This window comes from Camelina sativa, chromosome 11 (genome assembly GCF_000633955.1).
Source record: "Camelina sativa cultivar DH55 chromosome 11, Cs, whole genome shotgun sequence".
NCBI lineage: Eukaryota > Viridiplantae > Streptophyta > Magnoliopsida > Brassicales > Brassicaceae > Camelina > Camelina sativa.
Genome location: NC_025695.1, coordinates 33,399,201 through 33,412,699, shown reverse-complemented (window position 1 = coordinate 33,412,699; position 13,499 = coordinate 33,399,201). Strand labels below are relative to the sequence as shown.

Here is a 13,499-nt window from a genome sequence, read left to right as displayed (position 1 = left end):
TTGTTGTTACTGCGTTTTATGTCCATTGTGCTTTTGATTTAGATTTACAATGTCATCCCTTAATGTGAACCTATTGCTTAACCATTCATATTTGGCAGTTGATGGTGGTAAACTTCAATCATCGTTTTCTGAGGTTAAGGATGGAATGAATATTAGAAGAGTTTTTCTTTTGCTTCCAAGAAAAAACAAATGAAGCGTTTTGTTTACATTAACGATGATGAAGCTTCGAAAGAGCTTTGTTGTGATAACCGCATATCTAACAGAAAGTATACGTTGTGGAATTTTCTTCCCAAGAACTTGTGGGAGCAATTCAGGTATTGGTTCTCATTTGATTTATGGTTCTAATGTTCTATAACATTTGAATTCTCTCATTGAGATGTTTTATCTCCTTCTTTTCAGCCGGTTTATGAACCAGTATTTTCTGTTGATTGCGTGCCTTCAGCTCTGGTCGCTTATCACCCCTGTTAATCCTGCAAGTACATGGGGTCCTTTAATATTCATATTTGCGGTCTCTGCTTCCAAAGAAGCTTGGGATGATTATCACAGGTTTCTATCAGATAAGAAAGCAAATGAGAAAGAAGTTTGGATCGTGAAACAGGGGATCAAGAAGCATGTATGAATCACTTCTGCGAGAATTTTTTCTTGGCGATTGATTTTTTTAGGTGATATTTTGGCTTAAATGTACTAGTATATTGCTTGTAGATTCAAGCGCAGGACATTCAGGTTGGCAATATTGTCTGGTTGCGTGAGAATGATGAAGTTCCTTGTGATCTAGTTTTGCTTGGTACCTCTGATCCACAAGGTGTTTGCTATGTAGAGGTACACTTCTTGTTCATGCATGTATATGATTTATGCTACAATTAAGTTTCAAGGTTGATGCTGGTAGATTTTCTTGAGTACTTCCAACTGTCCTAAAAAGTTAATTAATACATGCAGACTTCTGCTTTAGATGGCGAAACTGATCTCAAAACAAGAGTTATACCCTCAGCGTGTGTGGGAATAGATTTAGACTTGTTACACAAAATGAAAGTAAGTAAGACTTCGTAAATAATCAGGTCGTTCCTGGCTGTTCATATTGTTTCCTATAAGCGAATTTTATATTAAGCTGTCTATGTTTTCAGGGTGTGATTGAATGTCCTATTCCGGATAAGGATATTCGAAGATTTGACGCAAACATGCGCTTATTTCCACCATTTCTTGACAATGACGTCTGTTCTTTAACCATAAAAAACACTCTTCTTCAGTCCTGTTACTTGAGAAATACAGAGTGGGCTTGTGGAGTATCTGTCTATACAGGTAGTTGTTTCTTATAAAATGGTTTTTTTTTAGACCATGCATTCTCTATATCTGGTCAGTTGTGTGATTGTAGTTGATCTTGACAAAGGGTTCAATGATTTTTCATACTTCTATAGGCAACCAAACTAAGCTTGGTCTGAGTAGGGGTATAGCTGAGCCGAAGCTTACTGCTATGGATGCTATGATTGATAAACTGACTGGAGCGATATTCGTTTTCCAAATTGTTGTTGTTATGGTCCTGGGTGTAGCTGGAAATGTTTGGAAAGATACAGAAGCAAGGAAGGTTTGATTCCTACCTAATCCTCATAAAATGTCATGTCGATAATAAATCTTTTACCCTTGTTGTTGTATGCTTGGGGCAGTTCTGAGCTATACGAACTTGGTTTGTTTTTTTCAGCAATGGTATGTGCAGTATCCAGAGGAAGCCCCGTGGTATGAGCTGCTTGTGATCCCTTTGCGGTTTGAGCTCCTATGTTCCATCATGATACCCATCTCCATTAAGGTAGTTTAAACTTCCTATGTGGGAATTCTGGTAGCTCCCTTGCTAGCTCTAGACTGACATAAAGAAAGCATAAATCGGCTTCCTGGCATGTGAAATAGATATTGGATCGAAAATCGGGGCTGATCATATTTTATGGAACAACATCTTGATTCTTGAAGATAACGAAATTATGATAAATTAGCATGCCTGTTTCTGCTAAGCATGCTAAACATCTTATCGATGTAATGTGGCAGGTGTCTCTAGATTTGGTTAAGGGTCTTTATGCAAAATTTATAGAATGGGATGTGGAGATGATAGATCAAGAGACTGGTACAGCATCTTATGCAGCAAAGTAAGTTTAGGATAGAGTCATACTACCTAAGACTCACCTGCGTTGAACACGTTAGTATCATAATCTTCTGTTGCATTATGTGGCTTTTTGTGCATGACAGCACAGCAATAAGCGAGGACCTTGGGCAAGTAGAGTACATTTTGACTGACAAAACTGGGACCCTGACAGACAACAAGATGATATTTAGAAGATGCTGTATTGGTGGCATATTTTATGGGAATGAGAATGGAGATGCTTTAAAAGGTTTCAGACTTTGTTTTCTAGTGTATTATGTACTCAGTTTTATGATTTCCCAAATTTGTGTCGATCATACTAATTTATACATTATTTGAAACATGTGCATCAGCGAGTATGCATCAAAGGAGTATTCTTTCTTACTTATTTTGATTTATCTTTCTGATCAGATGCACAACTTCTTAATGCCATCAACAGTGGCTCTACAGATGTTATCCGATTTCTTACAGTTATGGCCATCTGCAACACAGTTATACCTGTGCAGGGGTAAATTTTAACTTCTTGAAATCTTCACAATATCTGTTTTTGGAAAAAAGGGAACTTCGTAGATCGTTCCAAGCTCTGGAAATATATTCCATTTGTCTAGAACTTTCATTTAGTTATGATCTTTTTGGGTTTCTATCTGACAGCAAAGCTGGAGATGTTGTTTACAAGGCGCAATCTCAGGATGAGGACGCTCTTGTAATTGCTGCTGCAAAGTTGCATATGGTCTTTGTCGGCAAAAATGCCAATCTTCTAGGTAATAGTCATCTGATTTCAGTGTTGCTCTCCATGGAATATCCTAATATGTACCTAAAAAGTAGTTATCATTTGTCTTTCCTCTATATTAAATGCAGAAATCAGATTTAATGGTTCGATAATTCGCTATGAGGTACTGGAGATTCTTGAATTCACTTCAGATCGAAAAAGAATGTCAGTGGTAGTGAAAGATTGTCAGAATGGGAAAATTATACTTCTGTCAAAAGGTGCAGATGAAGCAATCCTTCCCTATGCATGTGCTGGTAAGTTGACGTATCTCTTATCAATATGTGACGAGTACATAGTATTCAATTGAATGTGCTCAGAGTTGATGGCCGTTTATTCTCCTCTATGCTTTTAGGTCAACAAACCCGAACTATTGGTGACGCCGTAGAACACTATTCCCAGTTGGGGCTTCGAACATTGTGTTTAGCTTGGCGTGAACTGGAAGAGGATGAGTATCTAGAGTGGTCAGTGAAGTTTAAAGAGGCTAGTAGTCTTCTGGTTGATAGGGAGGTAATTGAAACAATTCTCTCTTTCTGTTGATATTTTGACCTACAACTTAACTGGCTAAGTTGATGCACTTGATTGCCTCAAAATGATATGTTTCTTATGTCACAGTGGAGAATTGCTGAGGTCTGTCAAAGGTTAGAACATGATCTTTATATTCTAGGGGTCACTGCAATAGAAGACCGCTTGCAGGTAAAAGTTTAAATGTCCAGGACATAGTGAGGTTCACAGTGTAATATTATGTAGAATCCTAAATAGGAGAGGACTGTCTTATATATATATTTTTGCCTTATTTACTTAGGATGGTGTACCAGAGACAATCGAGACACTTAGAAAAGCGGGCATAAACTTTTGGATGCTGACCGGAGATAAGCAGAATACAGCTATACAGATTGCTCTTTCATGTAATTTTATCTCCCCAGGTAAGTTGGGATCATTTCCTCTTTTTTGCTATTTGTGGTAGAAAGATTTGCCTATTGCTACTTATCATGCTGTTCTACCATAATTATGTTTATATCAGAGCCTAAAGGTCAACTTCTGATGATTGATGGAAAAACTGAAGAAGATGTTTCTCGAAGTTTGGAGAGGGTTTTGCTTACAATGCGGGTTACAGCTTCAGAACCCAAGGTAAAATGTTGAACTTTTGCATCCTTGGAACAATTTCCTGTCACCTGTATTAGAGAATAATTTTATGGGTCGTACAGGACGTGGCATTTGTCATTGATGGCTGGGCTCTAGAAATTGCTTTGAAACACCATCGCAAGGATTTTGTTGAATTAGCTATACTTTCTAGGACAGCCATATGTTGTCGCGTAACACCTTCACAAAAAGCCCAGGTACCTCACTTAACTTCAGGTGCTATTGTCTCTTATTACATTTATTTAAGTATCCAATTTTTCCCATTACCAAGTGGCCTTCAACTCTTATCTTATTTGATATTTTAGAGTCACATTTTTCTCGACTTTGCAGTTAGTTGAAATCTTAAAATCCTGCGATTATCGAACCCTTGCAATTGGTGACGGTGGGAATGATGTAAGAATGATACAGCAAGCTGATATTGGGGTCGGCATCAGCGGAAGAGAAGGACTGCAGGCAGCAAGAGCTGCAGATTATAGCATTGGAAGTAAGATACTTTTTCCTTCATATTATTCATGCTTCTGGAATTTGTTCCATGGATTAGTTGTTTAACTCGTTTAAATAGTTTCTGATTGGTTATTGATGGAGTACTCTTTGATCGCAGGATTCAGGTTTCTGAAAAGACTGATTCTTGTTCATGGGAGGTATTCATATAACCGGACAGCATTTTTGTCCCAGTATTCCTTCTACAAATCATTGCTGATATGCTTCATCCAGATTTTGTAAGTTTATTATCTCAGATATGTTGTCAGTAAATAGCATCCAGGGTGTTCTTAAAATACTGACAACAGAATCTACGTAGCTTCTCGTTTATTTCAGGCGTTTCGGGAACCAGTCTTTTTAATTCAGTGAGCTTGATGGCTTATAACGTTTTCTACACCAGTGTTCCTGTTCTTGTTAGCGTAATTGATAAAGATCTTAGTGAAGCATCAGTGATGCAACACCCTCAAATTTTGTTCTACTGCCAAGCTGGAAGGTATGCTTGATTAGTCGTGTCTAAATTTGGTTTTACTAAATCTGAAGGTGACTGTTCGTACGTTTATGCATATTTGTTAATTTCATCTTATTTTTTTGAACTACTCAGGCTTCTAAACCCAAGCACATTTGCGGGGTGGTTTGGCCGATCCCTTTTTCACGTGAGTACAGTCATCTCAAATCTACTCAATTGAGTTCATTTTCTTCACTACTTCAAAAGTGTACATCTACGAAGTGATAAAGTACAAATTTACTATGCAAACTCCACACACCTAGTTGAAATTCTTATAGTAACTTTTTCTTCTTCGTTCTTCCTTTGTGTTCATCTTCCCTCGTATATATTTGAATTCTGGAATTTATTTGCAGGCAATTGTTGTATTTGTAATAACAATACACGCATATGCTTATGAGAAAAGTGAAATGGAGGAGCTTGGAATGGTAGCTCTCTCTGGATGTATATGGCTTCAAGCTTTTGTTGTGGCTCAAGAAACCAAGTACAGCTCCCTTTTCCTTGCGGCTACATCACATTAAAGTGCATGTCACAATACAAACACCCATGCTTAGTGCTTATTCTCTCTCTTTTTATTTTTTGTTCGTTGCAGCTCCTTTACGGTGTTGCAACACCTTTCCATTTGGGGAAATCTGGTTGGTTTCTATGTCATAAACTTTCTCTTCAGCGCCATACCATCATCGGGAATGTACACTATCATGTTCCGCCTCTGTTCTCAGCCTTCTTACTGGATAACGATGTTTGTGAGTATCAATCATAGTCATCTCCTAGCACCTGTCTATAAATCTCCATTACAAAACACCGAAGAGGAATAATACTTTGTTTCTTTCTCTTGTGCAGCTCATAGTTGGAGCAGGCATGGGACCAATATTCGCATTGAAGTACTTCCGCTATACATACAGACCAAGCAAGATCAATATACTCCAGCAAGCTGAACGAACGGGTGGTCCAATACTGACTCTAGGAAATATCGAACCGCAACCAAGGACCATCGAGAAGGAAGTATCTCCACGATCCATCATTCAGCCCAAGAGCAGAAGCCCGGTCTATGAGCCACTGTTATCAGATTCTCCAAACGCAACTCGGCGCTCATTTGGCCCTGGAACTCCGTTTGAGTTTTTCCAGTCACAATCAAGACTATCATCATCCTCTGGTTATAGCAGAAACTGCAAAGACAACTAAAAAAACACTGAATTTGTTTTTCCTCCAATTTTTACTATTCCGTGACCTTTGTGACTCTTCTGATCTCAATGGTAAATGCAGTCCAAGTCGCGGGTATTAACCAGAATTGGTAAAGCACAAAAAGAAAGAAACAGTTGTATATAAGACTACTTTACTGAATCTTGCAGATATTGAGTAGTCTTTTGATTTACACAGCCAAGAAAACACTTTGTCTTGTCTGCAAAATAGTTCTTACTTTATTGATTTATTAGATTTATGCGAGGGAAAACCAAATGGGATTCCTCTGCCATATAGTATCTGAAGAGAACAAATGAATACTTATTATATATATGTATAATAAACTCAAGTATTACAATCTCGATCTACGTATAAACCTCGTCCCCGGTTTTCGCCTAGACCGCGTGGTTTCCGACAACTTTACATCCCAATCCTCGACATTCTTCGGAATATAAACATCAAATAAGATTTGGCCAAGAACACCATTGGGTTTAACTGTGTCATCATCGGTTTGAGTACTGGACAAACAAATCATATCTTGTTTGTGTTCATCTTGCACAGATCCTCCGTTGCCGACATAGTAACCTACGGTGCTAGGCACGAAGAAATGATCGGTTGTGACAAGTGGAGTTCCGTTGAAGCTTCGGTTAAGACCAGAGGTTGATTGCCCCAAGCTTTGAATTGGCTCTGCTATCTCATCATCACATTGAGTTTCTTTCATAGCTTCTTCTCTGTCAATACTTCTTGTCTTTTGCAAATATACCAACGCTGCTTTTGACAAGAACTGGGATACAGCAGCTTTATAGTCAACCTGGTTATAACGATAATGACCTGAAAAGCATTATGTATTGATTAAGGTTCCGACCATAAAAAACTAATTTTGGAGATAAAAACATCACTAAGTGTTAGTCTATACTTACCACAATGAGGGGAATCATTCCATTTTACAAGTTTTACATTTCCTCCTAGTTCTTGGAGACGTGTAGCGAAATTGTGTATAGTTTGATAAGGAGCGAGATCATCGTTTTCAGAGCATAGAATGAGATAAGGTACTTTCATATTCTGCAGCAAAAGAACATAAAAGAAACAATGCAAATGAGATGAGAGGTAAAACCAAAAATCAAAGTTAAAGAACTCTTTCACCATTTCATAGTATGTTAAAAAAAAAAGGCTCTTACTATAGTAGAGTAAAGAGTCTGCCAGTACTCGGCTCGCTGTGATTCAAACCTGCTGAGGAAAACATAATCGAGACTCGAAGCAAGACCATTCGCTGCCCATACAAACGGTTTAGGTGGATTAGACATTTTGAGGGTAGATGGATGAACAGCTAATCGAGCTCCCAAGTCGCTAGTGAAATCCACAGGACATGAGTCATAGATAAAGCCTGAGATGCAGTTTCTAACAAATCTACAATCATCCTGATATGAAACAAGAACCCATTAACCTAAGATTCATCTAGAGATGTAACAAGAATGAAAAAAAAAACAACAATGGCATACCTGATTTAGTCCTGTTTCACATATTCCTTCAAGTATCTGCATATATAAACAAAAAGAAGGATCTTGGTTATACTCAAACCTCCTCTGAAGACATCAAAATGTTGAGTAAAATGGTGTAAAAAAAAACAAAAACCTTACTTGAAGAACTTTATACATACAAGCATTAGGACCACCTGAGAAAGAAGCAAAAACTACAGGAACTGGCTTTGCTTTGAGCTCCTACAATAACATCATCAAAACCCAAGAACTAAATAAGCTTCTGATGAGATCAATTAGATCAACCAAAAACAATCAAAGTTTCAAACTTTTTTTTTACCTTTACAAGTTCAGACACAACATTAGAAGCTAAATCCGCAGCTTTGTCTGGAAGAAACCTATTAGATGAAACCATGAATGAATCAAGGATCAATCTCAGTTATGAAATTAAATGGAGAAACTGAAAACAGAGAGAGAGAGAGAGAGAGGGAGGGAAAGAGATCGAACATGTTGAGAAATTGAGAATGGCAAACGAGAGAATCGCAAAGAAGAGAAGAGTAGAGATCGACATGGTTCTTGAGATTGCGTTCTTCACTAGACATCCAAGCGAATACCAAAACGATCGCTTCGCTTTCTCCTCCTTCTCCTCCGTTGTTGTTGTTCCTCTTTCGCCAGTAGTAGTTTCCTCCAACTCCCCACATCTTCTCTGTAAACTAATTAGGGCTCTTTTCTTTTTTTTCTTCTGGAGGAGAAGAAGAAGAAGATGATGTAAGAAATCTTCAATTGAGGTTTGACATAAGAAATGGAAGGCACAAGCCTCGAGCAGAGAGACGTAGAGGAGGAACAAGATAGACCAGATGAGATCGCTATCGTTATCTTTTTTTTTTTTTTTTTTTTTTTTTTTTTTTTTTTNATAAATTAATTAAATCAGAATTTTATTTATAAGCTAAAAATAGCTTATAATATTATTTACATTAGAACGTTTGTGGTTTAAAAGTATTAAATAACAGAAAAACTTTTTTCTTTTTTTTGGTAAAAATAATAGGAAAACTCTAATACCTAAATAAATTATATTAGAGGTTTTTTTTTCCAGCTAAATTCATTGATATTAAATCAACATTACAAAGTTATTATAAGCGTGAAAAAAAAACACAACAAATATTCTTAATTATTTAGTTTAATATTTTGTAACAATTTCTTAATGCCATATTTATATAATTAAATCCATATATTACTAAGGTTTTTCTTAATTTTTTTCAATCATTTTCTTATATTATAAATATACAAAATTTAATCAAAACAGTTACATTCTTTCAAAATTAACAAAAAGAATAAATCACCATAGAAGAAACTACAACTTATTTGCTATTTCAAAGAAAACTTCAAGAAACAACTATGCATTAAAATGAGCACAATGAAATACTTAATTTATCAATTTATAATTAGATTAGGGGGTGTATTCAATCTAATATTCCAACTGATTTGAGTTTTCATGAGATTTTAAATGATTTTGATGATTTTAGAGAACTTGATATGATTTATTGTAAAAAATTTCAAATCCCACCTAAAACCATGAGATTTGGATTTATGTATTATTAACTAAACAAATCCTCTCAAATACTCCAAAATCTCTAAATATCATTAAAATTCAAACCCACAAACTGTTTTGAATAACAATTGATTTTAAGTAAAATTTTAAATCATCAGATCATTAAGAATGGATTTTAAAGTAGATTTTTAAATAATAATTTCAATAACAGTAGATTTTACTAGACTTTTTTAAATCCATGATTGAATAACATAGAATTTGTAAATTTTTAATAAATCACTTAAAATGTTATGTTGAATACACTCTCCTAGACGGTTAGACCTTTAGAATAACATTTAAAGCCAAAATTGTAATTAATTTTGTGATTTTGTGCACTAAAATAACCAAAAATGTGATAAAGTGTAAAGACATCGTATGGTAAGATAAGATACTTTATTTCCTCAATTTTACTATAACAAACCCCCATAATATATTTTAGTTAATTTTGTTGATAGTGTACTTACAAACCAAACTTTCTATCTAAAACGAAAATTTAGTATGACCGTAAGGATTAACAGTTATATATATATATATATATATATATATATATATTCTATTCTAAATATAATAAACAATAAAATAAGACAGATTTTTGATAGACTCTTTTATTGATATACCTCGTCAAAATTTCAGCAAATGTGTTTTGATATTAATTTTCGAATGGGTGTATTAACATATATATTCTAACATAAATCTAATGTAGTTTTGAAAGATATATGTTATGTCAAAATTTTGTCTTTAAATGTAGACGAAGATTTGACGAACTTACTACGAAATAATACTGTTTAATTTTTTATCCATTTCCAACAAATCTCATTTTACTGAAATAACCATATTTTATTTTAATGTGATGGATACACTAAACACCACTTGATTTGGATATTGTTTAAGCGTATGTACTACTTTGTTCCTTATAATATAGGTTTACAATTCTCACACATTTTTAAAATTAATTAATAGGAGTATTTAATTATACATTATATTATTTTCCAATACAAAAACACACTTTCCTATAAGACTATATATAACAACTAACCAATAACAATTTAGTAAATTAATCAGATTTATCAATTAATATATTTTGGAATTGACAAAACATACTTGGCACACCGATAGTCATACAATAGTCTCATAATAAACTTGTCTAGCAAGTTGAAAGACGGTTCATCAACGTCCATGGATGCTCTAGCAATGATGTTGGTATCTGCGTCAGCAGATCATGACTACCAAACTTGTTACCAAATTGCGTCTATGAATGGGGTAAGATTTTTTTGCCTAATTTAACTGAAAACCCTATTTAAGTGTCGATCTCCGTTGATTATGGGGATAACGGGATCTTTGTTTGGGTAGGTAGACGCGCATTGCTTCGTTAATCTTATGGTAACAGTTAAATATATATCCAAAATAACCCAAAATGTGATAAAGTGTAAAAACATCGTATGGTAAGATAAGATACTTTATTTACTCAATTTTCCGTAATATATTTTTAGTTAATCTTGTTGATAGTGTACTTGCGCACTAGACATTATATATAAGACGAATATTAAGTATGACCGTAAAAATTAACAGTTTTTCTACTATATATATATATATATATACTATACTAAATATAAAAAACAATAAAATTAGACAGATTTTTGATAGACTCTTTTATTGATATACCTCGTCAAAATTTCAGCAAATGTGTTTTGACAAATTTCTATTAATTTTTGAACGGGTGTATTAACATATATTCTAACATAAATCCAATGTAGTTTTGAAAGATATATGTTTGTCAAAATTTTGTCTTTAAATGTAGACTAAGATTTGACGAACTTACTACGGAATCCATATTGTTTAAATTTTTATCCATTTCCAACAAATCTCATTTTACTGAAATAACCATAATGGGATGGATGCACTAAACACCATTTTATTTGGATATTGTTTAAGTGTGTGTACTATTTTGTTCCTTATAAATTGATGGTTTACAGTTCTCACACATTTTTAAAAATAATTAATAGGAATATTTAATTATATATTATATTAATTTCCAATACAAAAACACACTTTCCTATAATGATATATATAACAACTAACCAATAAAAATTTAGTAAATTAATCAGATTTATCAATTAATATATTTTGAAATTGACAAAATGACCATTATCAACTTTTTTTTATTTAATCTTCAAAGGAAACAGATTTCGTGAAAAAGGGTATTCTCAAAAATACCCCTCCTTCTTAACCATAAAATTACCCCTTTTTATGTATAAAATGAACAAATTACCCTTTCTTTGAGTGACAGCAAGAATGTCAGCAAAATGAAAAAAATTTCCGCCATTTTTTTTTGTCAACCATTAGGCCGGCCCATTAGCCAAATCTCTACATTCGTAGAGAGCGGGATTCGATCTCTGGTGTGATGGTGTCTTGTGCATTAAGGAATTACCATTGGCCACTGCACTAAGGCCAAAAAAAAAAATTCCCGCCAAAATTACGAAATTCGATTTTTCCACCAAAATTTTTAAAATTTATATCTTTAAAAAACATTAAAAAGTTTTTATAAGGCATTTACAAAGTTTTCACAATGTTTTATAAGGTTTCTAAATCGTTTAAAACCTTATAAAAGCTTTGTAAATTTTTTTTGGCGGGAATTATTTTTGTCAAATTTTTTTTGACAAAAAAGTTTTGGCGGGAATTTTTTTTCGAAATTTTTTTGGTCGGATAATATGTCAGAAATTTTTTTGGCAGAAAAATTTTGTTTTTTATTGATTAAAATATTTTTCATTTAGGAGTAAAATGGTCATTAAAAATTAAAAGGGAGCAAAAATAAAAATAATTGAAAAAAGCATTTTTAAAAAATATATATCAAAAAGGATATTTCTAACAAATTCCTAGAGCTTTTAACATCAACCTTCTAGATGCAAGTCAAAAAGATGAAACAACTCTCTCATTCTCAAAGAGCTCCGTAAGCCAAGAGGGGAAGCTAGCCGCCGCATAAGAGTTGGTGCGGTTGTCTCTAATGACACTTTGAGCAATGAGATGAGCTCCTCTATTCGCTGATGATTTCTCCAAGACAATCTTCCATTACAAAAAACCTTCTAGCATCTTATTTTTTCAATTTCCCATTTAAAAGATGGCCAAGTCTGCGGTCTTTGTATATAAGCTATCACCGTGGAATCTTCAGAAGCAAAGATGACCTTAGTGACTCTATGATATAGCATGCTTTCCATCACCCAAGCTATCCCAACAAAACCTGCCTTATCCTTCGAAAAGATCCCATTGAAAGCTCTACGGCTATGGATAAGAACCTCTCCTCTCTCATCTCTCAATACCCACACACACCCTACCATCTGGTTTCTTTTTGACCATGCAATACCAATATTACATTTTAACCATCTATCAGGAGGTGGATTCCACTTACCATCATATATAGTCTGGGAAGCATTCCTTCGATTGTTATATGGCTGTGAATTTTCTTCCCTCGGCTCTTCATTGGAGTCTGTTCTTTGTGCATAGAACCATTCATCAACATCCCCATGGATTTTCGCCACTGACTCAATAGGAGAGAAGTGTTTACCTTCAAAGATTAGTAAGTTTCTATTCTTCCAGATCCTCCACACTATCCATGGGAAACTTCTCCTGATGTATTGCGGCCAAGCTTTATTATCTCTATTGACAAGCAAGTGATGAATGTTAGAATAGATAGAAACTTTATCAAACCCAAATTCAGGCGACGGATAATCAGACAGAGCCCAAATTTGTTTCGCACTTGCACATGCAAAGATAACATGGTTCACTGTTTCCTCTGCAATCCCACAGATGGCGCATGAAACATTCATATTTAACCCTCTACTATTCAGTCTCGTAGCCACATGTATTGCTCCAGTTAAAAGTTTCCAGAGAAAGACTATAACTTTGGGGTCCGTTTGAAGCTTCCACACTTACGCTTTAAGGATATTGAGTGATGGTTGGACCATTGCTTCTGTGATCAGAGCTTCCTTGTTTATTTGACAAGCTAACCAATAAGCTGATTTTACAGAGAAATCTCCACTTCTATTGAATCTCCAAACATAGAAATCCTCCTTAGAGACAATGGGCTTAAATTTCTTGATCAGAAGAATATCTGCAGGTAAGAAGTTCTCCTCTAGCTTTTGTAAATCCCATTTTCTGCTTTCGAAGTATATTAGCTCCTCCACTTTTAAATCTATGTCCACCAATGGGTTCATCATCCATGGAGCTCGTACCACTTCGGCTTCTAACCA

General features: G+C 34.7%; 2 protein-coding genes across 2 annotated transcripts; one reads left to right on the top strand and one right to left on the bottom strand.

Annotated features, from left to right (window-relative positions):
• On the top strand, window positions 103–6,385 carry LOC104725017 (phospholipid-transporting ATPase 2-like). Its single transcript, XM_010443610.2, has 24 exons — window positions 103–314; window positions 400–613; window positions 703–819; window positions 937–1,029; window positions 1,122–1,296; window positions 1,413–1,579; window positions 1,694–1,798; window positions 2,032–2,129; window positions 2,230–2,372; window positions 2,534–2,630; window positions 2,774–2,883; window positions 2,981–3,145; window positions 3,244–3,398; window positions 3,504–3,584; window positions 3,694–3,814; window positions 3,913–4,019; window positions 4,097–4,228; window positions 4,362–4,515; window positions 4,633–4,750; window positions 4,831–5,004; window positions 5,113–5,164; window positions 5,370–5,497; window positions 5,606–5,756; window positions 5,854–6,385. Exons 1-24 carry the CDS (start codon window positions 190–192, stop codon window positions 6,193–6,195), a joined length of 3,324 nt encoding a protein of 1,107 aa, XP_010441912.1. The 5' UTR covers window positions 103–189; the 3' UTR covers window positions 6,196–6,385.
• On the bottom strand, window positions 6,500–8,538 carry LOC104725016. The gene is made up of 7 exons (XM_010443609.2): window positions 8,175–8,538; window positions 8,008–8,065; window positions 7,830–7,910; window positions 7,692–7,727; window positions 7,371–7,610; window positions 7,113–7,254; window positions 6,500–7,023 (listed from the first exon to the last, which is right to left on the bottom strand). The coding sequence occupies exons 1-7, from the start codon at window positions 8,366–8,368 to the stop codon at window positions 6,545–6,547; spliced, it is 1,230 nt and encodes a 409-aa protein (XP_010441911.1). The 5' UTR covers window positions 8,369–8,538; the 3' UTR covers window positions 6,500–6,544.